At 53.7% G+C, this 25,889-nt stretch overlaps 2 protein-coding genes across 10 annotated transcripts; one reads left to right on the top strand and one right to left on the bottom strand.

Moving 5' to 3' along the window:
* The first annotated feature begins 1,084 nt into the window (after positions 1-1,084).
* Positions 1,085-14,169, top strand: FDFT1 (farnesyl-diphosphate farnesyltransferase 1). Of its 3 annotated transcripts, XM_088162554.1 has the most exons (9): positions 1,114-1,267; positions 2,446-2,543; positions 6,089-6,272; positions 8,248-8,376; positions 8,747-8,938; positions 9,534-9,710; positions 10,044-10,196; positions 11,330-11,526; positions 13,064-14,169. In XM_088162554.1, the coding sequence occupies exons 1-9, from the start codon at positions 1,166-1,168 to the stop codon at positions 13,221-13,223; spliced, it is 1,392 nt and encodes a 463-aa protein (XP_088018680.1). In that variant the 5' UTR covers positions 1,114-1,165; the 3' UTR covers positions 13,224-14,169. The 3 variants fall into 3 exon arrangements, with proteins under 3 accessions (XP_014748066.1, XP_088018680.1, XP_088018681.1); XM_014892580.2 differs by lacking the exon at positions 13,064-14,169 and having other exon boundaries at positions 1,085-1,267; positions 11,330-13,022; XM_088162555.1 differs by lacking the exons at positions 1,114-1,267; positions 13,064-14,169 and having other exon boundaries at positions 2,245-2,543; positions 11,330-13,022.
* On the bottom strand, positions 13,982-25,889 carry CTSB (cathepsin B). Of its 7 annotated transcripts, none has more exons than XM_088162556.1 (10): positions 25,774-25,889; positions 20,388-20,539; positions 19,765-19,850; positions 19,281-19,395; positions 18,591-18,709; positions 17,922-18,007; positions 17,153-17,299; positions 16,372-16,488; positions 15,441-15,569; positions 13,982-15,349 (listed from the first exon to the last, which is right to left on the bottom strand). In XM_088162556.1, the coding sequence occupies exons 2-10, from the start codon at positions 20,511-20,513 to the stop codon at positions 15,252-15,254; spliced, it is 1,023 nt and encodes a 340-aa protein (XP_088018682.1). In that variant the 5' UTR covers positions 20,514-20,539; positions 25,774-25,889; the 3' UTR covers positions 13,982-15,251. The 7 variants fall into 7 exon arrangements, with proteins under 7 accessions (XP_088018682.1, XP_014748065.1, XP_088018683.1 ...); XM_014892579.2 differs by having other exon boundaries at positions 25,764-25,887; XM_088162557.1 differs by having other exon boundaries at positions 25,726-25,845.

The following is a 25,889-nucleotide window of genomic DNA, read 5'->3' as shown; positions in this document are numbered from 1 at the left end:
ATTTTCCTTAGCTGTGTAAGTGTTCTCATTAATGGGAACTAGACTTAAAGATGGATTGCAAATCAGCTGGGAATGGTGGAGGTAAACACCTCCATTGTACGCAGCTGCTTCCTAGGCAAGGCTTGCAGAGCCTCTCCCCTGTGAGCTGCAACACCTTTGAGTGGTTGCAGGTTATGGGATTGCTGAATAAACCAATTAATGGGATTATGGGGCCAAAGAAGGTGGTTAATGATGAAAAGTGCCCTTCCAAAACAAAGCATCATAGAATATCCTGAGTTGGAAGGGACCCACAATGATGATAAAAGCCCAACTTGTGGAAGAAAACCACTGGCAAAACAGAACCCCAAAAGCTGAATCTTGCATTTTGAAGGATGAGGATGCAGCTGGGTATGTGGACTGTCTAGAGGAGGCCATGGAGATGCTCCAAGGGCTGGAGCCCCTCTGCTCCAGAGCCAGGCTGGGAGAGCTGGGGGTGCTCACCTGGAGAAGGATCCAGGGAGAGCTCAGAGCCCCTTGCAGAGCCTAAAGGGGCTCCAGGAGAGCTGGAGAGGGACTGGGGACAAGGGATGGAGGGACAGGACACAGGGAATGGCTTCCCACTGCCGGAGGGCAGGGATGGATGGGATATTGGAAAGGATGGTTCCCTGTGAGGGGGAGATTGGGAATATAATTCCCAGAAACGCTGTGGCTTCTCCATGCCTGGAAGTGTCCAAGACCTGGTTAGACGGGGCCTGGAACAACCTGCGGTAGTGGAAGGTGTCCCTGCCCACGGCAGGTCGTTGGAACTGGAAAGTCTTCAAGCTCCATTCCCACCACAACCCTCCCGAGCCTCCATGGCAGCGCCGCTCCCCTCACGCTCGCACGAGGGGGTTCGCGGCCGCCGACTCCTTCCCGCTCCGCCTGTGCCGACGCGCGCCTCCGCCAATCAGCGCCCGCCGCCGGCCGTCACACCAGCCACGCCGCCTCTCTATTGGTTGGCGCTGCCCTGGTGCGAGCGCGCCTTGGCCAATCGGCGCCGCGCCCGCCCCACCGAGCGATGTACCGAGCGCTGTGATTGGCTGCGGGGCGGGGCTGGCGCGGCCCCGCCCGTGCCCGGTTAAGCGGCGGGTGGGGGGGGAGCGGCGGGAGCGCGCGGCGGCGGCGGTGGGATCTGAGCGCGGCCCCCATGGAGCTGCTACGGAAATGGCTGGGTCACCCCGAGGACATCTACAACCTGCTGCGCTTCAAGATGGGCGGCTACCGCACCGTCATGCCGCGGATGGACACGGTGAGCGGCGAGGGGTGCGCGGGCGGCGGGATGCGCTTCGCTGTCACTGGTGCGCGGTGCTCCCGGTGGGGAGCGGGGCGCAGGAGGAGGAGGAGATGGGGGGCACTGTCACGTCTGGGCGCGGATACGGTGTTGCCATAGGTGACCATCATGTCATGCCACCAGTCCAGCACGTATAGGACATGCCCTGCTTTGTGCGCCTTGTGCGCAACTCGGTGCTTCCCGGTTGCACAGGTTCCGGGCAGTCCTATTGCATTGCCCGTACCCTGCGTGCATCCCACCGGCTCCGAGCTTCCCACGGGTTCCGGGCATTCCACCGGCACCAAGCATCTTTGCGTTACTCGGTGCCGGTACGCCGCGAGCATCCCACCGGCTCCGGGCTTCCTACGGGTTCCGGGCATCCTGGGCATTGGTGCATCCCACCGGTTCTAAGCATCCCTTGCATTGCTCGGTGCCTGTAGCCCGCGAGCATCCCACTGGCTCTGGGCATCCCACGAATTCCGGGCATCACACCGGTTCCGGGCATCCTACGGGGTCCAGGCATTCCACCGGTTCAGGGCATCCTGTGCATTGAGGCATCCCACGGGTTCTAAGCATCCCTTGGATTGCTCCGTGCCGATACCAACGCCGGACATCGCAGAGTCCCGGTGCTACCCGAGCATCCCGCGGCTCCGGGCATCCCTTGCATTGCTCGGTGCCGATATCCTGCGAGCATCCCACTGACTCCGAGCATCCCACTGGCTTCACGCTTCCCAAGCACTGCTCGGTGCCCGTACCCTCATGCATCCCACCAGCTCCGAGCATCCCTTGGCACTGCTCGGTGCCGGTACCCTGCGCTCATCCCTGGACATCACTGTCCGTACATGGCAGCGTGTCCGGTCAGGGCTCGGCGGCGGAGCCGGGATGGGGCGGGTTAAGGGGCGGGTTTCGGGCCGGAGGCGGAGCGGAGCGGCCGCAGCCCCCCCGCCGCCGCCCCCATGGCGGCCGGCTCCCGGGCCGTGTCCGTGCTGCGGCGGACACTGACCCTGTCCCCACCGCGGAACCCCCCGCGGGCAGCGGGCCGGCGGCGGGGACAGCAGCGGCAGCAGCACCGCGGAGCCCCCGGTGCGCCCCCGGCCCCGCCGCCCGCCGCCCCCCGCATCCAACCCGCGCCCCGCTCTGCCCCGCTCTGCCCGCAGGACTCGCTGGGATGTGGCCTCCGCACCTGCTACCGCTACCTCAACCAGACCAGCCGCAGCTTCGCCGCCGTCATCCAGGCTCTGGACGGAGAGCTGCGGTGAGCAGGGGGACGGCGGGGAGCCGGGGAGGGGATGCGGTGACCCCCCGGCACTGGGGCGAGGTGGTGGGTACAGTGCCACCCCAGCACTGGGGATCCTCGGGAACTGGTGGGTGCAGCTTTGTCCCCGACACCAGGAATCCCCTGGGGATGGTGGGGGTAATTCTCCTCCCTGGGAAGTGGTGGGTACAATGCCACCCCAACACTGGGGATCCCTGAGTACTTAGAGATTGCAGTGACCCCCCAATTTCAGGTCTCCCCAGGAGTTGGTGGGTGTGATGATGCTCCCCAATACCAGAGCTGGCCCATGCAGTGCCCCCAAACACAATTTTCCTCTAGTGGAGCTGCTGGGAACACGCTCCCTCTCCCATCTGGAGATGTCTGGACTCGCTCAGCTCAGCCCCACCCCGTGCAGCAGAACGTGGGGCTTTTCACGTCCCAGCTGGCTGTACCACATCCCTCCTCTTCGCCACATCCCTCCCCCCAAACTGTGTCTCTGGGCTGAGCCTCCTGGCCAGCAGACTGTTAAACACAGGGCCTGGCAGTGTGCCGTGTGTGACACTCTGGGAATGTGTCCTGGCAGTGCCAAGGCTGACGCTGGACAAAGGCTGGAGGTAGGAGGTGAGAAAATAAAAACCTGGGGCTGACCAAGGGCCTGGGCCTTGCCTGGGAGGTGCTTTTGGAAGCAGCTGCCTCTAAACCTGCACAGTTGTTGCAGGGGGTTTGTTGCACACTCACTTTTTGCTGTGCAGATTTTGCTGCCTTGTGCAGAAAAGCTTTAGATGGGAATAATAACAGAGGATGTAAAGCTCAGTTGTCCAGCAGGCCTCATGGCACGTAGTTATTCTCTGTGTAACTCCTTATTTTCATGTAACAATTACTGATTTCAGTTTTTAAATCCCCAGTTAATACCAAGATGGGTTGATGATCAAATGTAGGGGTTCTGGAAGTTGTTCCAGACACATCAGATGGCTCTGCTGAGCAGGCACCACCCCAAACACTGGGTGATCTCTGGGGTTTCTGAGTCCTGGTTTGGCATTTTGGATGGTGCCCCATGGCTGTGTCCAGTGTTTATGAAATGGTGTTTGCAGCCTGGTTGACAGAAAAGGCAGAGAAGTTCAGTGGTTTGGCTGGAATTGCATGGAAAAGTTCGAGTGGAGCCAAGAACTAAGTTTTTTATTTTCCATGCTTTTTCTGTGCAGAAATTAAAACAAAAAATTAAGAAAACACCATGAAACCTGTAAGCAATGTGTCTGCCCTGTGCTTGCCCCAAACTTCCTGCAGTTTTCTTGGTCTGTCTTTGTTGTCCTTTAATCCTTGCCCTGCGGCCTGCTGGGATCAGGATCACCCTTCAGGCCACAGAAACTTCTGCCTGGCATTCCAAAAATGCTCTTGCCTGATCTTTGCAACCCACGGTTGGGCAGGGATGGTGGTTGGATTACAGCTGCCTCAGCAGTGCATCAGGAGAGACTCATTTTCAAAAACCAGGCGCTCCACTGGAGAAATACAAAATGGGGAGGATAGAGGAATAGGCAGAGCCACAGCCTTGCAGTAGGAATTAATTTTGCTGGATTAAAAAAGTGGTTGCATTGATGTTGACCCCATCAGGGAGTTCAGCTGAGCCCCTTTGGTTACAGATAAGCCTCTCAGAAGGGCTGCTGGAAAACAGTGAACTTCTGGAGGAGTGCTTGGAGCAGTGCTTCCCTGGCCAGACAGGGTGTTGGTAGTTGAGTTGAAATGTCTGGTTCCTCCTTTCTTGTTTTTTTTGGCCCCATAAACCACCTGCTTTGCCCTGTCCAGCTCATTGCTCCATGGTTAGAGTGTTTTCTGGGAAGGTGGGAGGCTCAAAACTGCAGTTTCATCCACGGCTGAGCCAACAGCATCATAACTGCTGCTGGTGGAAAAGAGTTATGATCCGAGCTCAGAGCTCCTCTCCTGGTGACGGAGAGGAGAAGAGGGATGCTCCTGCCTCTCTGCTGCCAGTTCCATGGTCCTGCCTGTCTCTGGAACTCTTCAGGATCTCTTTCTGAAGGTTCAGCAGAGGCTGCATGTCCTGGCAAAGAGAAAGGAGACCTCTGCACCAAGGACAGGGCTGGAGCCTGAGCTCTGGAACATCCAGGCTTCTTCTTTGGAAGTGGGTGCTTCCATTTGTGCCCTGTCCAGCCTGACCTTGAATGTTTCTAGGGATGGGGCATCCACAACCTCTCTGGACAACCTGTGCCACAGCAAAGAATTTCTTCCTTTCATTTGCCAAAATTGCCAGGGATGTAAATTCAGTACATGATAGAAGTTAGGGAGGTGGGTAAGGTCTGGATGCAGAATTGAGGTTAAATAAGTGTTTTAACTGTGCTGGTCTCTGGAATTACTGCTGACTCTTCCCTGGGCATGATGCCCATATCAGAGGTGCCTCTGGGATGGCATTCCAGGTTCTGCTCTGCCTTTCTGGGTGGCTCCTGGAAGCAGGTTGGGGCCTTGGGCACTTGGGTCCTGTTGGATGAGTGTTTGCAGCCTGGCTGGAATGGAAAAACTCAGTCACGCAATGGAACAGGAGCACGAGAGAGCTGCTCATGTGGTTTGACAGGTATTTATCACCCTTCTAATCAAGGAAAAAAAGCCAAATTTAACAGTATTGGCTCTAAGAGCAAGTCAGTTTTCCCTGGATGCTTAATCACTGCTTGCACGTTGCCATTCCAGGAGTACAGCACTGCCACCTGGTAATTAGCATTTAAGCACACCAAGCTACTTTCCATTTGCTAAACAATTAATAAATACCTCGTCTCTTTGGCATATATCCCTGTGCTCATGGAGATCTGGGATTATTTTATATAAATCCTGGAGTTGTAAGCAGAATTTCTTTCCATCAGGACTTGTTTTATTTTTGTTTTTTTGTGCTTCAGCTGCAGAAATGTGGAGGCAGGGATGGAGAAGGAAGCAGGGATGGTAGAGGCAGGGATAGGGAAGGCAGGGGTGGTGGGAGCAGGAGGGCAGGTGGCTCTCCAGGAGCTTCCTGCTGGGATGCTGGGACACCAGCAGTGTCTTGTGCATAGAGGTACAAAATACAGGGTGATTTTGGCTCTTCCTGCCAGTCCTAATGTTGCTGTTGCACATTGTGACCCCTATATTCCCCCTTCCCAACAGGATAAAAGTTGTGCAGAGAAGGGGAAGTGATTTTTTTTTCCCCCATTCCCTGTTTTACATTTGCTTTTCCCAATAAGCTGGCCTCAGGCTCTGTCCTCTGGGTCCAGGTGAGCACTGGCCTTGCTTGCAGGGTTGGATCTTCCCTGCTCAGGGAGCTCACAGGCCTGACCCTTCCCTGATACACATCTCAGAAAGCCCAAAATCGTGCTGCAGCTCTCCTCATGAGGGAAGATCCTGGATTTCCTAACCTGGCTAGTACCTTCCAAAGGCACCAGGGACCTGGCAGTGCCATAGTATGACATGTTGAGCTCAAAGTGCTTCTGCTGAAGTCTCTGTGGTTAATCCCAGCTCTTTGTCCTGCCTCCCAAGTAAGAGATTACTGTTTTTTTTTTTTTTTCCCCTTCCAGACACGCAGTCTGTATATTCTACCTAGTTCTCCGTGCCCTGGACACTGTAGAGGATGACATGAGCATCCCCTTGGATGTCAAGGTCCCCATGCTGCAAGAGTTCCACTCCCACCTCTACCAGCCAGACTGGAAGTTCACGGAGAGCAAGGAGAAGGACCGGCAGGTGCTGGAAGACTTCCCAACGGTAAGGCAGCCTCCTCCTTGCTCCTTGTGGCACCTCTGGGTGCCTGGTTGTGTCCACACGATGCCTGCAGAGCTTGTTCAGTCCCACAGCTTTTCCCAAGGGCTCCATCACCTGCCTGTGGGGCTGGGTGCCAAGCTGGGGTGAGAATCCCAAAGATTGTGCAACGCTGTGAGACAGAGGGGATCTGGTTGTGGAAAAGTGCCAGCCCTGGAAAGTGGTTTTTTGCCTCCTCTGCTGGAAGAGCAGATGGCCATGGTCTTGTGGAGAAAGATTTGGGGTTGTTAGCCAACACAGTGCATTGCCTGTGTGCATAGTGCCCGAGGCAGAGGGTGGACTGAGATGAGATTTAAGGTCCCTTCCCACCTAAACCATTCCATAATTCTGTGATAAAAGACAAAAAAGCACCCTCACTGTTATTAGCAACAATACTGCGTTGATTTCTTATTATTCAGTTTATTTTTAGGGTTTTTTCTTCTCTCTGTTTAAGAAAAAATATAATAGTTCTGATGAGGACCATCTCATTTTCTGAGGATGTTCTGTTCTGTTCAAGTTTTTACTTGAACAAAATTTTTTTGCTTAAATTTTTAATTTATTCCACCCTTTTCAGGCTTTCCCTAGCAGTGGGAATGGGGTAGGTGTTTGGAGAACTGAGGTGTGTTGTGAGTTTGGATGCTCAGGTTTGGGGTGACCATGGCTGTGGCCTGTCAGGGGGTGGAGTGTCATAGGGGATGTCTGTGTTGGGATTCTGGGTGTGTAGGGATACAATAGGTATGTCAGTGGCTTGACTTTAGAGGAGCTTTTGAGAAGGTGTTTGTGGCACTTTGCTGTTCTCTCTTGGTGTATATGTTATTTATTTGAGGCAATCCATGCTCAGGTATGATTTTAATAATCATAGAATTGTAGAACCATGGAATTGTTGGGTTAGGAGGGCCCATAAAGCTCATCCCATTCCATCCCCTGCTGTGGCAGGGACACCTTCCACTAGATCAGGTTGCTCCAAGCCCCATCCAACCCGACCCTGAATTTTTTGGGGGACATTCACAGCTTCTCTGAGCATCCTCTGCCAGTGCCTTACCACCCTTATAGTAAAAAACCTTCTAATAATATTTCCTAGAGGTGCATTTGCAGGCTGTGCTCCTCTGTGTAGGGGGCTGAAGCCACAGAGACAGAAGCAGAGTGGATACATTTATTTTACAGAAAAACCCTTATTGTACACAAACCCTGGGCTGGCTGTAGTCACTTACTGATGGAGAATAAAACTTAGCACAGTGAAACATGATGCTCCACAGTTTTGGGAAAAGGAGGATGCACTTTTTTTTAATTTTTGATTTTTAATTTTTTTTAATTTTTAATATTTTTTTTTGCTGTGAAAATGATGGAGACACTGCAGGTGTTCCTGCCCATGACAGGGGGGTTGGAACTAGAAGATATTCAAGGTCTCTTCCAACCCAACCCACTCTGTGATTCCCTGATCACATTATTGGAAATGCAGTAGAAGGATTTCACACTTCCCTTGCTGCTTGATGCCTTTCCAGTTGTGCCAGATGTGCCCTGTGAAGCCAGAGCTGGAGAAGGCTGGGGAGGGCAGAGCACCAGAAACCTCCCATGGTTTTTTTTCCCGTGGCTGGTGTGATGGAATGCTCTCAAATTACAGAGGAAAGCAGCTCTGTGCACCAAGTGCAGTCAGTTTTGTCCTGCAGCTCCCAGATGATACCAGTCCAAGGCCACAGAGTCTTCCCTAAGATCTTGCTGTGTCTGATCTCCTGCCAGAGACCATCCCATTTAGACTGGGAACAGGCTGAGCCTGAGCTCCAAGGACCTTGAAACTGCTCAGGTTGGGGGAGTTGTCCCAAATCTCCAGCCAGGACAGGATTAGAGTCTGGTAAATAGTATTTTTCTGATTTCTTAATAAATGTTGAGTTATTCTGGTTTTTTCTTCCTGAACACTCTTGTTTCTGTTTTTACCATGCTACAGATCTCCATGGAGTTCAGAAACCTGTCCAAGGTCTACCAGGATGTGATTTCAGATATTTGCCACAAGATGGGTGTTGGGATGGCAGAGTTCTTGGAAAAAAAGGTGGATTCTCAGAATGAGTGGGATAAGGTGAGTCAGCCCAGACAGAGCATGAGTAGGGTCATGGAGTTAAGGTTGGAAAAGCCCTCCAAGATCATCCAAGTCCAGCCATTCCACCAGCACTGCCAAAGCCACCACAGAACCTTGTCCCCAAGTGCCACATCCACAGGTTTTTTGAACACTTCCAAGTAGGGTCCACCTTGTCTCTATGGAAGGAGGAGACAGAGCATCCCAGTTGGGAAAAGGTGTTTGAGACCTCCCAGGGAGGGCCATGAGAACTTGCATCAAATGAACTGTCAATTGCTTTTTGTAAAACTCACTGTGGCAAACAGGCAGCTCTTTGTAACTTCTTTTATCTTGTTTTTTTTCCCCTTTTCCCAACTTGGCACCTCCTTGGCAGTACTGTCACTACGTTGCTGGGCTGGTGGGGATTGGCCTTTCCCGTCTCTTCTCTGCATCAGAGCTGGAAGATTCCATCGTGGGGCAGGACACAGATCTGGCAAACTCCATGGGCCTCTTCCTACAGAAAACCAACATCATCCGTGACTACCTGGAGGACCAGCTAGAGGGAAGGGAGTTCTGGCCCAGAGAGGTGAGGAAAAACCTCAGAAAATTGCTGCTCTTGGCTGTAGATCTTGGTAGTAACAGTTCTGATGACAGCTGGCTGACATCTGTCTGCAGCTGTCTGGGTACAGATGTGGGGACAAGGCGATGTCACCACACACAGCCAAGAGCTACTTAGGCAGCTTTTTCTTCTCTCTGCTAGGTTTTCTCTAGGAATGAGGGAGGATAAGAGTGGCTGAGATCCCAGGAGTGTACCTGGTCTGCTCCCAAAAGCAGGATCAGCTCTGCCTGTGCCTGACATGATGTCCAAAATTTTTTCTCCCCCTTTTCCGTGTGGCTCAGCTCTCTCAGGACATTTCTCCATGTGTGACTCAGCTTTTCCTTGCCCTCCCTAGGAATGATGTGGAGATGAGTTGCACCCTCCTCCTTTACCATCTCTTTGTGTACACCAAGGCCATTGTCACGTCTTCAGAGCCTGCCCTTCCTGCTTTTCTTTATCCCAGTGATGCTCCAAGGCTTTGGTGTGGGGGTTTTTGGTGGATCCTATTGCTCTCCCAGTCCTGGTGTCTCTCTGATGACATCAGTGCACCCTCCAGCTCATGAACACTTCTCTTGGTGTTTAGGTTTGGAGCAGATATGCCAAGAAGCTCTCAGACCTTGCCAAGCCAGAGAACATTGATGTGGCAGTGCAGTGCCTCAATGAGCTCATCACCAACGCCCTCCACCATGTCCCTGATGTCCTCACCTACCTGTCCCGCCTCAAAAACCAAAGTGTCTTCAACTTCTGTGCTATCCCCCAGGTGAGCTGAGCTTCCAAATGTTTCCTCATCCTCTGCAGCCCAGCTGGTGAGGATTTGAAGGTGGAGTGTGGGAAATAGAAAAGGTATAAAGCTCTTAGAAAGCTGTGTGAAAGCAAATTTCAGGATAGAGAAACGTAAGAATGCTGAAGATGCAAGGACGAGAAACAATAGGGCTGGGAGGTTCTGTGTCGTTTTTTTTGCTTATTTCTTGGTTCCTGCCATTTCTGCTGTTGTTGAGATTGTGGCTCCACCCCACGGATGTCACTGTGGACAGGGTGATCCCTTGGCAAGTTCCTTGCAGTGTAGGAAAGGCTCATTCCTGTCTGTCCTCAGGTGATGGCCATAGCCACGCTGGCTGCCTGCTACAACAACCAGCAGGTGTTCAGGGGGGTGGTGAAGATCCGCAAGGGCCAGGCTGTCACCCTCATGATGGATGCCACCAACATACAAGCTGTCAAAGCCATCATGTACCAGTATGTGGAAGAGGTAGGCTCAGCTTTGAGGCGTTTCTGACCCTTCCTGTCCCTGTTCTTGGGGTGGAATTGGGAATACACAGGGGTCTGTTCGTTTTTTCCTTGGCTCAGTGGTGGTGGGGAGTGGTGACCCTGGTGTGGCTTTGGGCTGGACCAAGCTGTGCTTGGTGTATTCCCTTGGACACGTTCCCTTGGTCTGTGTCTGTGTTGAGAAGCAGGGCTGGAGGCAGTGCCATCCTGGCCTGGAGCAGCAGTAGTGTGTCCAGAGCAGGACCAGGGCAGTGCCCGTCCCCTTGACCCAATTCTGGGGTCAGTTCTGGGCCACTCACAACACAAAAGGCATTGAAGGGCTGGAGTGTGTCCAGAGAAGGGAATGGAGCTGGGGAAGGGTCTGGAGCACCAGGAGTGGCTGAGGAAGGTGGGGAGGGGTGAAAAGGAGCCTCAGAGGAGACCTTATAACTTCCTCCTGACTTCATGTGAACTTTTAATCTCCACAGGACCCTAGAGAGTCCACTGGTGGGTGGTTTAATGGGAAGAAACCCCACTCCCCTCCCCAAAACCCAATTCCAATGAGGGCTGTTAAATAAAAAGATTTCTGCAGCAAGCCCAAACCATGGGTTGTTAGAGCTGCCCTTGTGAACTGGCTGATCCCATGGCAAGGGACAGTGGCACTGCAGGGCTTTAAGCCAGGAGAGGGTTAAATCCAAGATCTCGCCTTGTGCCCACCTTGCTCAGACTCCTGCAGACAAGTATCTCAGGGGCCATGAGAAGAAAACCCCAAATGCCACAGATCCAGGTGATGACGTGGCTGCTTCCAGGCAGGAATGTTCCCACTGGTTTGAGCTGGGCAATGCAGCAGTGAGTGAGGATGGCAGGGCGAGAACCCCTGATCCCAGTAACACCACTGGGGGTTGAGGGATCGTGTCCGAGGCCGTGTGGTCCATGTCCCATCACGGGCTGCCCTCAAGAGGCAGCTTGGCTTAGTGCACTTCCCAGGGGAGATGGCCCCATGACCCATCCAGCTCTGCCTTCCTTCATGGCACTCCACCACCAGGGTCACTCTTAGCCCTGAAAACTTCAACCCCGTCCCCGTTTTCCTCCTAAACTTCCTGTGGGAGCCCTAACTTCTCCTCCCTCCTCTTTCAGATCTACCAGAAGATCCCGAGCACGGACCCCTCGTCCAACAAGACTCAGCAGGTGATCGCCTCCATCCGTGCCATGAGCCTGCCCAGCAGCCCCATGGCCTCCCGCCACCACTACTCCCCCATCTACCTGTCCTGTGCCATGCTCCTGGCAGCCCTGAGCTGGCAGTACCTCAGCACCCTCTCCAAGGCCACCGAGGAGTACGTGCAGGCAGGGGACAACTGAAGGGCAGTGGCCGGGTGGGGGGACAAGTGGTGGCAGATGGGCAGCGGGGGGGGGGGGGGCAGGAGGCTCCTCGTCCCCTTGCCGTGGGGGTGGCCCAGCACTGGGCACTGGGATGGTGACAAGGATGGGACACTGGGGAAGCTGCAGCCCTGGTGTGACAGTGTGGCACTGCTGGACTCCATCCTCACCGCCCTTGCTGTCTGTTGGATGGCTGCAAATGCTGACTGGAGTCTTAGTGTTTGGGGTTGAGTATTTTTCCCCCCCTTTCTTTCCTGTTTACCTGAATATTTTTGGTGGTTTTTGGTTTGTTTTTGTTTTTGTTTTTTTTTTTTTCCTGTTTGAAATAGAAACTCAAGTTGTTTCTTTTCTTCCTTGAGATTTAAGGCATCTTTCCAGCTCAGAGCTGAGCAAAACCTTGAGGGTTTTGCCTCCCTCTCTTAGGCAGCCTCTTCTCCCTCACCTCGGGTGCCTGCTCCGTGCTGGAAGGATGCTGCTTCAGCTGGGAGAGGAATGTGCTTCCTTACCCAAGGAAAAAGCTCTGGCCACTTTCTGGCCCTCAGTGATTGACATCCTGCAGCCTGGAAACAGGCAGAGGCCATGATCACATTTCTGTTGTGCTGAAGGATGCTGAAATGAGCCCTTTTAATGTTAAATAAATGGGAGGTGAGGTACTCTATCCACCTGAATGTGCCCCCAGCTGAAAGGCAGCTGTGCAGCACCCTGCCCTGGGCCAGATGGCCCTGCAGGGACACAGCTCTTGTTTCAGCTGTGGGCAGGTGGTTAAAATGAGAAGAGAGCTGCCAGCACAGCCCTGAGCTCATAACCCCAGGCCTGACTCCACTGCAGGCTCTGGGCTCTGCACTGACTCGGCCCCAGGGGATGGGTGGTCGTGGCAGAGCAAGGCAGGGGAGTGAGAGTTTGCACCCTGCTGTCCCTCATGGGATGCTTTTTTAGGGGGGCATTGGTCACCCTGGAGTGCAGGAGTGATCCCTGCCGTGAGCTGGGAAGGCTGGAGCCACCAAGGTGGGGACCAGGGCAGGTTTCCCTGGCCCACTTGGCTCTGGCTCAGACCGATCTGTGAGAGCTGCAAGAGGCTCCCACTGCTGTCTTCAAACACATCAGGCTGGACTTAGGAGAGGAAACAACACTCTAAAGGCAAGTCCTGTTCTCCTGGGGTGGATTGTTGTTTTCAAGGTCCCTACCCACCCCCTTCAAATGCTGCTTTGCTGTTGTGAAGGGAAGGAGAGCCCATGTCCTGGTCCAGGACAGAGCTACCAGGTGCAGGGTGGTGGCCTTTGCAAGGCCAAGCCCTTGTGGCCAGGCTGTTACTCAGAAGGAGAAGCCCTCCTCCACAGTTCCTGGTGTAGATAGTTCTATCTAAGCTGTTGTTCTAAAGAAATTCGAGGTAGCTCTCTTTGTGCAGCTTCCTGTCTTGTTGAAATTAAAAGTTTTCTTTGGGAAAAAAAAGAAAGTGCTGGATCATCTTTTTTTTTTTTTTTTTTTTTTTTTCAGCTGTCATTTCTTTTACACCAATAATTTCCCACAAGATACAAGCCCTCAGCTCATGAAATTCCAATGCTCCCTTGGTGCCAACTCTGGGTATCAAAGTACAGCCCTGTGTGCCAGACCTAGAGGAAGAATTTTAACCAGAGGGACAGCTGAGGGTCCATAAATTCACCTTGAAAGGAGTGGTGGCACTGCCCTGGGCTGCAGGGCCCTGGTGCATCCTCAGGGATGCTGGGGACAAATCCTGGCTGCTCTGTGCTCCAAGTGGAAGCATCTTCCCCATCACCAGCACACACCCCAAGGGGTGACCAGGGCCACAGGACAGGGCTGGCAGTGACCACACCTGCACAAGGGAGGGGATTCTGCCCCCCTCAGGTGAGACCCCTCCTGCAGAGCTGCTGGAGAGAGTCCAGAGGAGGCCACGGAGATGCTCCAAGGACTGGAGCCAGGCTGGGAGAGCTGGGGGTGTTCACCTGGAGAAGAGAAGGATCCAGGGAGAGCTCAGAGCCCCTTGCAGAGCCTAAAGGGGCTCCAGGAGAGCTGGAGAGGAACTGGGGACAAGGGATGGAGGGACAGGACACAGGGAGTGGCTTCCCACTGTCAGGGGGCAGGGATGGATGGGATTTTGGGAAGGAATTCTTCCCTAAAAGGGTGGGGAGGCCCTGGCACAGGTGCCCAGAGAAGCTGTGGCTGCCCCTGGATTCCTGGAAGTGTCCAAGGCCAGGTTGGATGGGGCTTGGAGCAGCCTGGGATAGTGGAAGGTGTCCCTGCCCATGGCAGGGGGGGTGGAACTGGATGAGCTTTAAGATCCCTTCCACCCAAACCATTCTCTGAAGACAGAAAGGTCTCACTTGGCTTCCACTCCAGACAAGCATCTGAGGTGGAAGAAGCCAAGCAGAAGCAACCAAGAGCCAGGAGCCAAGACACTGGAGAAATCATTTATTGGCACAGGTGTTCCAGCCAAATACAGCACAGCTCTGCCTCACTGGTGCCTGAGCAAGCAGAGGTAAGGGGCTATTTTACAGGAGAGCCTGCTTCACATGTTTCAGACCCACAGCCTCAGCTCAGTAATGTATTTTGTGCTTTAAAATTAAAAAAAAACCAAAACAAAAGCTCGTTGCTATATTAGTGTTGGCAAATCACATGATTCCTCCTATACACAACTATTACACCTCCCCCCAGTAACAAAAATAAGGTTTTTTACCTTCCTTAATGCCTGTGGCTCAAGAAAAAAAAAAAGTTTTAACTGTGTCCAAGTTAGTGAGACACCTCCCTGCAGCAGACTTGGGAACCATCCCTAAGTTCAGCATTCAGCACCTGCAGCCCCAAATTTGGGTGCTGCACCCTTTCCCAGGCATGACCTGCACACACCAAGCTGCTCAGCTGCAGGGGAGGACTTTGCTCTTTCCAGCTCCCTCCCAGATGCTTGCAGGATATTTGACCAAAGGCTCATGGAGCTCCAGCCAGGCTCTTCCCCAGCAGCTATAACCCCAGACTACAGCAGATAAAAAAGCCAGTGAACAGTTGAGGAAGAAGTGGTTTGAAAAGCCAGAAGGATGGAGCAGAGCAGCCAATGCACGAGGGGCTTGGTGCAGGCAGCTCTGGCCAGAGCCACCCCCACATCAAGTTCAGTATTTTGTCATTATTAGGTCTAAATTTAGCCAATTCAAGGCACACACTCACAAGGAATTCTTCCCTGCTTGTTTTAGGTGCTAACAGTCAGATCAACCCATCTGGGGGTGCACAAATCCCCCCCTGGCCATGGCTTTCCAGCAGCATCCACCTCTGCTACCCCACCAAGTCGCTAATCCCAGCATAAAATTAGAGCTTCCTGCCCTCCCAGTAGCAAAGTGGGCTGGAAGGGGTCCAGGATAACTAAATTCCAAGAGGCCAGTGAGCTCTCCAGCAGTCCTCTGAGCAGGGAATGCCCCAATGTCCTGCTGTGACCCACCAGAAGCAGGAGGTTGGCAGAGAGCAGTTTCACCTCCAGCTCCACCGTACAGTTTAAAAAACAAAACCAAACCCAAAAATTAAAAAAAAAAAAATCGACAAAAAATGGAAAAAAAAAAAAGATAAAAAGCTTTAATAAAGTAACCTGAACTAGAGTCTCTTTTAGAAGGGGGGGGTCTCTGCACCCAACCCACTATCAGTTAAAAGCATCAGGGACTCAGGATTATTTGTGGTTTGATCAGAGTTACATCCTCTTCCAGTACTGCTCCGTCCTGGGGATGCCAGCCACAACCTCGGACTCGATGCCACAGTGGTCATCTCCTCGCAGGATTTTGAAGAAGCCTGGGACAACACCAAGAGCCAAAAAAACCACAAAGTCACCCTTCTGCATCCATGGGTGGGGAAAAGGGGCGGGGATTGCCGTGCTTCTCACCGTTCTCCCCCCAGTCCGTGTTCCAGGAGTTGGCCACCAGCCAGTAGGGAGTGTCATTCTCCACGCCCCAGCCCAGGATGCGGATGGCATGGCCTCCCACCTGCTCCCCAGACACGTGCTGGTACACCCCTGCAAGGGGAAAAAAAAAAACAACAAAACGTCAACAGGCACTGCTTGTTCACACCACAGAGTGCTCACAGCCTGGGGGACACCTGGTGTCACAACCCCCAGAGCAGCCGAGGATGGTTTGGGGTTAAATGTGAAACTGAAACTCAGTGCAGAGTCTGGAGAAAGGAGTTATACACAAGGAGGTAGCAAAGGGACAGACAGGAAAGGTTTTAAACTAAAAGATGGGAGATTTAGGTTGGGTGTTAGGTGGAAATTGTTCCCCGTGAGGGTGGTGAGGCCCTGGCACAGGGTGCCCAGAGAAGCTGTGGCTGCCCCTGGATCCCTGGAAGTGTCCAAGGCCAGGCTGGAAGGGCTTGGATCAACCTGGGACAGTGGAAGGCGTCTATGCCCATGGCAGGGATTGGAATGAGACAATTTTTTAATCATCATCTTCCCACCCAAACCATTCCATGATTCTGTGACTGATGCTCAGCACCAGCTGGACACTCAGAGACATTCCCCAAGGGGCTCAAAGGCAGTTCACAACAAGAGTTTTGAGGTCCTAAAATCTGAGCTGTTGCTGCCAGCTGGAATTTGGGGTGGTTCCCATTAGGGCTCCTTCCCTGCTGCAGTCCCAAGAACCCATTACCCTTTCTATGGATACACGAGATGGCCTCTGCCCCTGTCCTGCCACACCAGGTACTCAAGTGTGAGGTTGAGATTTCCAAGGCTGGGGAAGACAGACCAGGGCCACTAAAGAGGGACCCTATGGATGAAGCAGGGAACAGAGCTCCCCCCCCACAGCCCCAGTGCTGCTGCTCACCAGATTTGTACATCAGGAAATCCTCATAGACAATGAAGGCTCCTTCCACTGGGCCGTTCTTGTAGATCTCAGCCATGATTTCCTTCTCACTGCGAGGGACTCCATAAGATGTGATGCCTAAAAAGAGAAGAATTCCCACATTAGAATGGCACTGTCAGGCCACACAAGCCTGCTCAGTGTGACCCTGCAGGAGGCCTCTTGCACTTAAATTCAGGTTAAATCCAAATCCAGCAACTCCAGAGGGACTGACACAGCCAGGCAGGAAAAGTGGGCTCCAGCCACTCCTCTTCCAGAAGGAATTATTTAATCTGAGCCCTGTTCTGTACCCAAAAGACCTATTCCAGACAGCTTTAGTGGAAAGGGACATTTTTCTCTTTTCTCTCTTCACATTCTCATTTATAAAACCCAAAAGGCCCAAGGTGAAGACAAATCTCCAAGAAACAGCTGGATTATCCTGAATGCACAGGGCTGGCTGCTGCCAAGGAGACTTGGAGCTGGCTTTGACACCACATGGGGCTCAGCACCACACTCTTCAAGCCAGCCCCATGCCCCACGAGGACTCAAACCAGTTCCACCAGCTCCCCCTCCCCAGATGAGTCTCAACAAACACAAAATTGTACATCTGCCACACTCAGCTTTGCTCCAGGACCACCAGAATGGAACCTCCAGCGACAGGGCACAGGAAAAAAAAAGCCACCAGGAACGGGTTCAATCCTGCCAACCCCTCCCAGCTGCCACGAGGAGCAGCTCTGGAGCTGCTTTGGAGGCCACCCCCTCTTACCATAGTGCTTGTCCTCCTTGTATGAGGGTGAGTATCCGGGCTCACAGTGCCTGCTGCACCTCGGGGTGCTCCCTCCCTCCCCGGTGCAGGGGGGCCGGCTGCCATTGACGTGGTGCTCGCAGGGTGGGATGGAGTAGGGCCGGCAGCCTGTCCAGGACAGAGGTGACATCAGCTGCCTGTCCCCAAAGATCCCAAGAGCCACGCTGGAGAAAGCACCAGAAGCCCCAGGGAAGAGGCTTTCTGCCCCAGGAGCCCCATAAATCAATGGGGTGCAGGAGGTCTCCCCCTGCCAGATGGGCAATTTCCCACCAGACCTGCTCCCCACCACCTCCCTCTCCTAATGGTGATGGAAAAGGTGGAAACATGAACCAACTGATGGGTCATGACAGGGGGAAGCAGAGGGTTCCAGGCTGGAAGTTATTTTTTGAAGGGGAAATGTCAGGAAGACCCCTGACCTCATCCAAAGTGTAGTGAACTGGTTCAAAACCAGCAACAACACAAAATTCACAGCCTGATTCATTCCTGCTATGGAAACAGCAGCCTTGGAGGGGGTGTTGAGGGCTCCTGGCTCCCTTCCCAGATGGGCCTCCTGCCTCTGGGTGCTGCTCAGGGACCCTTGTCCCCAAGGAATGACTAGAAGGAGCCACGGGGGCAGGGGCAGCCAGCTGGGGTGCTCGACTTAAAGGATGGAGAGAAACATCCCCAAAAACACCTTAACCAAGCAGAGATGCTCCTCCTTGCTTTCCCAAGGGTTCCTGCCAGGACTTACCCACGTGGGAATCGTAGAGACCCCCGGACACGAGGCCCCTCTCTGTCCAGTACCTCCACGCACCAGAGGGGTAACCACCATTGCACCTGGGGGGAGAGGCACCAGCTCCAGCCCCAGCCATCCCATCCTGGCACAGGCAGGGGAATGGAGCCAGCCTGGGATGGCTGAAGGGAAGCTTTGGGCACATTAAACCTTTTTTTAGCTTGTTCCTGTCTTTGCAAGGATTTGCCTTGAGACACCAAAGCCTCAGGCAGGGAGGTAAGAGCACCCATGGCTCCAAATCCCAAAGTGCCTCCTTCACCAGGTCCCTGATCAGCTTCTGCTGCCAGGAGCAACAGGACTTGGAGACAGCTGGGAAAACCACAGGCAAAAGGCTTGTGCCTGAAAACCAAGGACTGGGACTATGAAAAGATCTTTCCTTTGGCTTTGGCAGCTGCCAGCTCTGTGTGGGAGAGCATCAGCCATCACCATCCCCTATGCTGGGGGCAGGATGTGTCCCAATCCCTGGAACCACCTCTATGCTCCCACCTAACTCCCACAGACCTCTGGAGGAGCTTTGTGCTCCTAAGGGAGGTGATGAAGGCAGGGCTGAAGCAATCAGCACCTCCAGGCTCTGCCCCTGCTCCTCCCAACCACCCTCCAGGTGCACCAGGACCAGGAGCAGCTCACCCCATGCCACACTCAAAGCCACAGCACGACAGCAGGTCCTCAGCTGACACCTCCACGCTGACCTTGGCGTTGGTGTGGACACAGATCCGGTCTGAAATCGCTTCCACGGCGCCAAAAGCCTGAGGGCAACCCCAAAACACCCATTAGAGCTGGCCAGGGGAGAGAAACCAGGAAACCTCCTGGAAATGAGTGCAGCAAGCATGACCTGGCTGGGAGAGCTCAGACACTGCAGGATCCCACAGAGTCCCTTAAAAGGGCAACAAAGATGCTCCAAGGCTGGAGCCCCTCTGCCCTGGAGCCAGGCTGGGAAAGCTGGAGAAGGCTCCAGGGAGAGCTCAGAGCCCCTTCCAGAGCCTAAAGGGGCTCCAGGAGAGCTGGAGAGGGACTGGGGACAAGGGATGGAGGGACAGGACACAGGGAATGGCTTCCACTGCCAGAGGGCAGGGATGGATGGGATATTGGGAAGGAATTGTTCCCTGTGAGGGTGGGGAGGCCCTGGCACAGGGTGCCCAGAGAAGCTGTGGCTGCCCCTGGATCCCTGGAAGTGTCCAAGGCCAGGCTGGATGGGGCTTGGAAGAACCTGGAACAGTGGAAGGTGTCCCTGCCCATGGCAGGGATCAGCAGCAAATACAAAGGAATGGGTTTTGCCCAGTAAATTTTATGAACACATTAAACTTCCCCTGTCCTTACCCAGCAGGAGCCACAGGAGCCCTGGTCTCTGATCTCACTGATGGTGGGACAGTTGGGCCACTGAGTCCGTGAGTCAAAGTTATCAGGCAGCTCCACGTCTGCAGCAAAATCCACCCTGTGAGGAGAGGGAAATCCTGGCTCAGGAACACCAGTGAACCATGACTGGGTGCACTGCACTCTGCAACCTCCTCTGAAGGTGGCCTGGAGGACAAGGACTGTTGTTTGCTTACTGAAGGAGCATAAATACTTCTGTTGTCCTCTGCTGTGTTCATTTTCAAGGATAACAAATTGCACAACTGGTCAAGTACCTGGCAGGACACAGGAGGGATTTTCCCCTCACGTGTTCTCTGTGCTTAATTCCATCAACAACGTCCCCTGAGCTGCCCACAGCCTGCCAGGAGAGCCCCTCACCCACTCCAGATGCTCATGAAGGATCCACACAATTTTTGCTGGTGGAGCTTCACCTTTTCCTCCCTGCACTCACCTCTCTGGGAGCTTGGGCCCACCCAGGAAGGTGCCACAGAGCTTCTTCACATAGCTCATGTCAGCATTGTGGAAGTTGTGCCCTGCCTGGGGAGAGACACACACAGTTGGGACATGATTCTCCAGAGCCACCAAGAGCATCTCTGGGACCACAGCCCAGTGTTCCAGAGCTCCCTGAATCCCTGCCAGAGCCTGACACTGCTGCAAAGCCCAGGGGCCAAGAGCCAACCACCTACAGACACAGAACACAGCCCAGGATTAGCCCATCAGGACCAGTAAGGTCCAGCTCGAGGCTTTGGACACAGCAAACTGGCCAAGGAGGGTCAGGTCACCAGTAACTGGACACTCACTGCTTGTCCCCAGCCTTCTGCAGAGCTTCCTCCTCTTACATTCTTCCTATTCCACAAATTCATCCTGCTCTGCTCCAAAGAGGAGCTCCACAGTTCCTGTCACTGCAGGAACCCCTGATGGCATCACCTCACCGGGGGAAAAGTCAGCTGGGACCAAGGCTGGATCGATGTCACCACCATGGTGACACTCCCAAAGCTCAGCCACTGAATCCCACCAGGAGACTGCCAGCAATGCATCCCCCCCAAAAAAACCCCAAATCAGCCTAGTACTCACCTTCCAGGTGGTGTTGAGCTTGTTTATGTGGTTGACCAGGTCATCGGAGAGAGGAGGGAAGTACGGAATGCTGCGAGCGCTGGCAAAGGCCACTAGGACACACAGGAGGGACAGGGACGGCCACATCTTGGCTACTGGACAGGACACTCCACCTGCAGCCAGATTGAAGTATCGTTGGAAACATCCCCAGGGTGGGCTCAGCTGCAGCAGCACTTGGGAGGATAAAATGTGTGCCTGCAGCAGATCCCAAATCACCCCAAAGGTCAGGAGAGAGCCACAGCAACAGAGTCACAACCCCCTCCCTGCAGCTCAGGAGAAATCAGACAAGGCAACCTTGTTTGTTTGACCACTGCAGGATTAGCAGCAGCAGGAAAATACCTTTTGAAGCAGATCCAAGGGATTTGGAGGGTATTAAAACCTGTGTTTACTTCCACAACAATGGAGAATAAGGACCAGGAGAAGGAATAAGTGACATTCCATCTCCACACCAAACTACAGGCACGGGCCCTGCTCTTCCCTTTAAAGATATTACTCCAAATTACATTTTTGGACTTCAGAGCCTCATTTTGGCCAGCCTGTTGCCCTGGGGGTGTCACAGCCCCAGATGTGACATGCACAGGGGTATCAGCGAGCACCAGAGCTGCCTGTGGCTGCTGTCCTCTGCTCCCCTCCCACTGGGGCTTTTCCCCAGCGTATGAGGAAAGCCCCAATTTGAGGATGCAGGAGCAGGAAAGAAAGGAGCCCAGCCTCCCACGCTAGAGCACAAGCACCACCCAGCCCACAGACACTCCAGGGCTCTGTACTTTCCCTGCTCCCCTTTAACCTAATTCACATGGAATTGCCCAACTTCAAACTAACCCCCAGCGCCAGCAGCCACTTGTTCCACGTCTCCACGCTTGACTCAGACACACCATGAGGCCACAAGCTCCTTTATCTCTGCAAACACACCAGGGCACCCTCCTCCTCCTCCTCCTCCTCCTCCTCCTCCTCCAAACCCTCCCAGCTCCATCCACCCCAAACCTGGCCGAGCACTCCAAGACCTCAGATCCTCCCCAGCAGAGACATCCAGGCTTTAATCCCTGCTCAACTCAATTACTCCTGAACGTGTAATCACCTTTGCAAGCCTGCAAGGCTTAAAGCAGACAGGCAGCTCCTGCCAGCAGCTCCTCCAGCAGCCCCAGCAGGATGAGCAGGGGATGGGGATGGCACACACACACACAGCTCCCTCCCTTCCACCCACTCACAGCCAAGTTTAGCCTTTCCAGAGAAGAAAACCCAGCAGGAATGTCCTACTTTCTGCCAGCAGTGAGCCCAGGCACTGCAGATCGATGTATAAAGGGGCTTTTTTTCTCCTTTCCCTCTCCTGCTTCCACCATTTATTTATTTGTTCCTCCTTTCATGTGCTTTCAACAGAACGCTAGCCCCCCCCCCCCCCAAAAAACAACCCAGCTGAGTTTCAGCAGCACTTGGGTCCTCCCACTCGTAAATCTCGCCTCTTTGAAGGGGTTTTATGCATATTTTCAGGGGTTTTGTGAGTATTTTCTTGCTTAGAGGTTTCTGCAGGCAAGGGACTCGCTGGCTGTGCTCCCCTGCTTACACAGCAGGAAGGAGATTACACCCAGAAAAATAAATATTCATTTATATTACAACCGTGCTGTTTGCCCACAAGAGGCCACAGGAAGCCTGCAGGTAACCAGCCTGAGCTGAAGCACCTTTTAAATGAAAAATCTTATAAAAATAATATTTAAAAAATGCACACACAAGTATAAAACCTTCTGTACTTCCTGCAGTCAACTCGGTATTTCCCACAGCATAGGCAGGAGGCGTTTTTGAGACCAGAAGTCACATGATTACATTTTTTTTTTTTTTTTCAGCAGGATGTTTGTAAACCTGCTGACAGGCTGAAAACCACCCTGCCAGGAATCCCTGTGCTGCTCACACCCGGCTTTTGAGGGACAGACACGGGACATCTCCCAGCCTCAGGTTACCAGACCACACTGTCCAAGCAACCCAAAACCAAACTGAAAATAGATCCCAGCAGTTTCCCCTCCGACAGGCAGGGTTTCAGCTCTGCTGCTTTGCATCTGCACCATGGACATGGCCCAGAGCCAGCACACCCAGCAAAGCAAATAGCTGAGAGCCAGATGGCTCTTCAGGCAAAAAAAAAACCCAAAACAACCTCTTACCAAGTCTCTTGTGGGCATGGAACCTCCCAATGGGTCATGAGAAAGCTGGGGGTGACCAGCCTTGAGAAGGGAAGGATTCAGAGAGAGCTCAGAGCCTCTTCCAGAGCCTAAAGGGGCTCCAGGAGAGCTGGAGAGGGACTGGGGACAAGGGATGGAGGGACAGGACACAGAGAATGGCTTCCCACTGCCAGAGGGCAGGGATGGATGGGATATTGGGAAGGAATTCTTCTCTGTCAGGGTGGTGAGGCACTAGAACAGGTTGCCCCAAGAGAGGGGGGATGCCCCATCAATGTCAAGTTCGACAGGGCTCTGAGCAACCTGATACATAGTTTAAATACATAGTTAAAGACACCTCTGCGTCTTTACAGGCAGAGAAGCTGGAATTAAATGCCCTTTAAACGCTCCTTCCAACCCAAACCTTTCTATTTTTCTATGAGGTCTCCGTGAAGGAGAAGCGAAGTTTGGGGTGGTGGGAGCTGACACCCAGATCTTGACACTTGGCTCCACGATCTGTCTGGAAAAGGAAGGGGAAATCCTCAACCCCGAGGGATTTCTTCCTCCCTAACCCCCCCTTCTCCCTGGCTGTACCCTGTGTACAGCAGGTCTATAAACAGGACACAGGCACGGGACTGGCAGGATGGATTCCCACCGGCCGTGGGTGATGTGCAGCACAACCACAACAACCCCAGGGACTCTACAGGGACAAAAAGCTGCTGGTTTCCTCCCTCACACCCCTGTCCCAGCTGATCTGAGCAGCAAGAGCTTCCCCTGGCAGCGTTATCACTCTGGTGCTTCCCCCAGCACCGCTATCTCCTCCTCACATCCCCAAAACCTCACGGCCGTTTAAACCCGGAGCAGCAGCCTCAAAACCAAAATTGCATCACAGCTGCTGCACCCCAGCATCTGCCCCCCACTTTGTGCACAGCAAACAGGGCACAGGAGTTTCCCCAGGAACCCCAGCAGATCCTTTGCACCCCACAATGTCTCCAGAGGTGTCTCAGCTGCAGGATAAACCTGCCTAGGGTTGATCCACAGTTCACATCCCACCAGGCTGGAAACAGAAACAAGGCTCTTGGGCTTCTCAGGACCCGTCAGCTTCACCCTACAGAATTCCCCAGGTGGCAGGAGGATGCTTGGGGCTTGCAAGGAGCCCCTCAGGTTCTTCCACCTTCCCCTGGACTGAGAGCAGAGAATACTTTGAGATCCAAAGCATCTGCTTAATGCCATTTTTTTTTTTAAGGATGAGCAAGAAGTAAACATCCACCAGCACACCTGACCCCAGGGACACTCACGGTTCAGCCAGAGGAAATTTGGGCCAGCTGAGTGCAGCCCCTCTGGCAGGCAGTGAGGCTGAAGGCTCTGCAGGAGATGCTCAGCCTCAGAGCAGAGCCCGCAGGGCTGTGGCTGTGCTGCTGCTGCAGCATCCACCCACAGCCCTCTGTGCTGTCGCAGAGGAGGAGGGAAGGAGGAGACACCACCCAAGTGCCATCTCCATCCCTCCTGACCGGATCTGGGAGCCAGGGCAGCTCCCTGCCTGTTTTCTCAAGGACACAGCTCCTGAGAGTCGATCCCTGATATTCCAGACATCAGCAGGATCCCACATCACCCAAGGCAGACACAGGGTGCCCACAGCAGCAAATCCCTTCGCCTTTGCACCACAAAGGTCTCCTTCCCCTAAACAAAGCCCACAAGTCCCATTTAACTTTGTTTAAGAAAAAGCAACAACCCAACCCCCAAACCGGCTACTGACATGACTCAGTCGAGATCACAGATAAGTCACAGCCCTGAGGCATCCCCCAGCTCCTGCACTGTCTGAGCCAACCCCCTGCAGGCACAGACAGAGGCATCCACACCTTCTCCAAGGCTCTGAGGAAGGTAAAAGCTGTCCCACCCTCCCTTCTACAACACCCCCAGCCCAACAGGGCCAGGGGTGCTCAGCACAGCCCAAATCATGTGTCCTGCTCAGCACCAGCCCTTAGCCTGGGCCCAGCTTTGTCCTTTGTTCTCTTTGCCAGGGCTTGTGACTCCAAGCCACAACAAAGCAAAGCCAGGAAGGTTCAGCTCCAGCTCCCGATCCAGCTCAGCCTGCTGCGTCACCAGGTGAGCTCGGCAGCACCAAACCTGTGGTCTGGTGACTTCATTACAGCTCTCGCTGCATTACCAAAGCCAGAATTATTTTTTCCTCAAGAAAAAACCAATATGAGTTGCACCCCCCCATGCTTATTCCCTTCTAGCAAAGCCAGATCACTAACACAGGTCAGATAACAGAATCCTAGAGAGGTTTGAGTTGGAAGAGATCCTAATTTCAACCCTACTAGACCTGAGAAAATAATTCTCTCCCGAGACAAGCTGCAGCACTCACCTCTGCAGCTTCCATGCACAGAAAGCACAAGATTCCTCCCAAATTAAGCTGCACTGATTTTTTTTTTCCTATTCTTAAAGACCAATCCATAAACCAGAGTCTTGCACAAGTTCCCAGACACCCCGTGCTACGGAAATCCCTTCCCTTCATCTGCAACCCAAAGGGAAATGGAGAAGGAAGCGATCTTTGCTGTATCACTCCCGCAGAGCATCCCTGAGAGTGGGATATGGGGATGAGAGATTCATTCCAGGCCAGAGGGACGCATGGCAGCTTCTCCAGAGCCTTTCCCAAGCCGTGGTGCCGGTCCAAACCCAGGCTGGGCTGTGCATCACGGGATGCTCCCAGCGTGCCAAAACCTTCCTCGGCGTCAGCTGACGAGCAGGGCTGCGCTGTTTTTCCTGCCTCTATCACAAAAACAAGCTTTCCTCTCTCCTCCCGTGACCTTTTCTGAAGGTTTGATGCGTTTTGAGGCTTCATTTCCCCTGCAACAATCTGCGCCGCAGAGCATCCCCCTCCTTCACCCCGCATTCCGCATCCCGCATAACCACGGACAAAAATCCCCCAAAACGCCGCTGGAAAAAGCGGGACACGCTACTGCTGTTGTCCCTGCGGGTGTTCGGTGGCCTTCACGGGGCTATGGAAAGGGGTGCCCCATTGTCCCCTGCCCCTAAGCATCCCCTCCCTTACCGCTCCGCTCCGCCGCCGCGCTCGCTGCGCTTCTTGTGCGCGTCCCCGGGATTCACCGGGATTCACCGGGACCCACCGCACCCACGGGACCCACCGCACCCACCGGGACCCACCGGGACACATCGCACCCATGGGACTCACCGGGACCTACCGGGACTCCCCGGGACTCACTCACGGCCCCGCGACCGCTCGGTAGCCACGGCCAGGGCAGGTCCCGGAGCCTGAGTCATCCCGGACCGGCCCGCCCCCGGCGTGACAGCATCCTGC

The sequence above is a fragment of the Sturnus vulgaris genome, chromosome 3 (assembly GCF_052056855.1).
Source record: "Sturnus vulgaris isolate bStuVul1 chromosome 3, bStuVul1.hap1, whole genome shotgun sequence".
Lineage (NCBI taxonomy): Eukaryota > Metazoa > Chordata > Aves > Passeriformes > Sturnidae > Sturnus > Sturnus vulgaris.
This window is presented reverse-complemented; position numbering and strand designations above follow the sequence as displayed.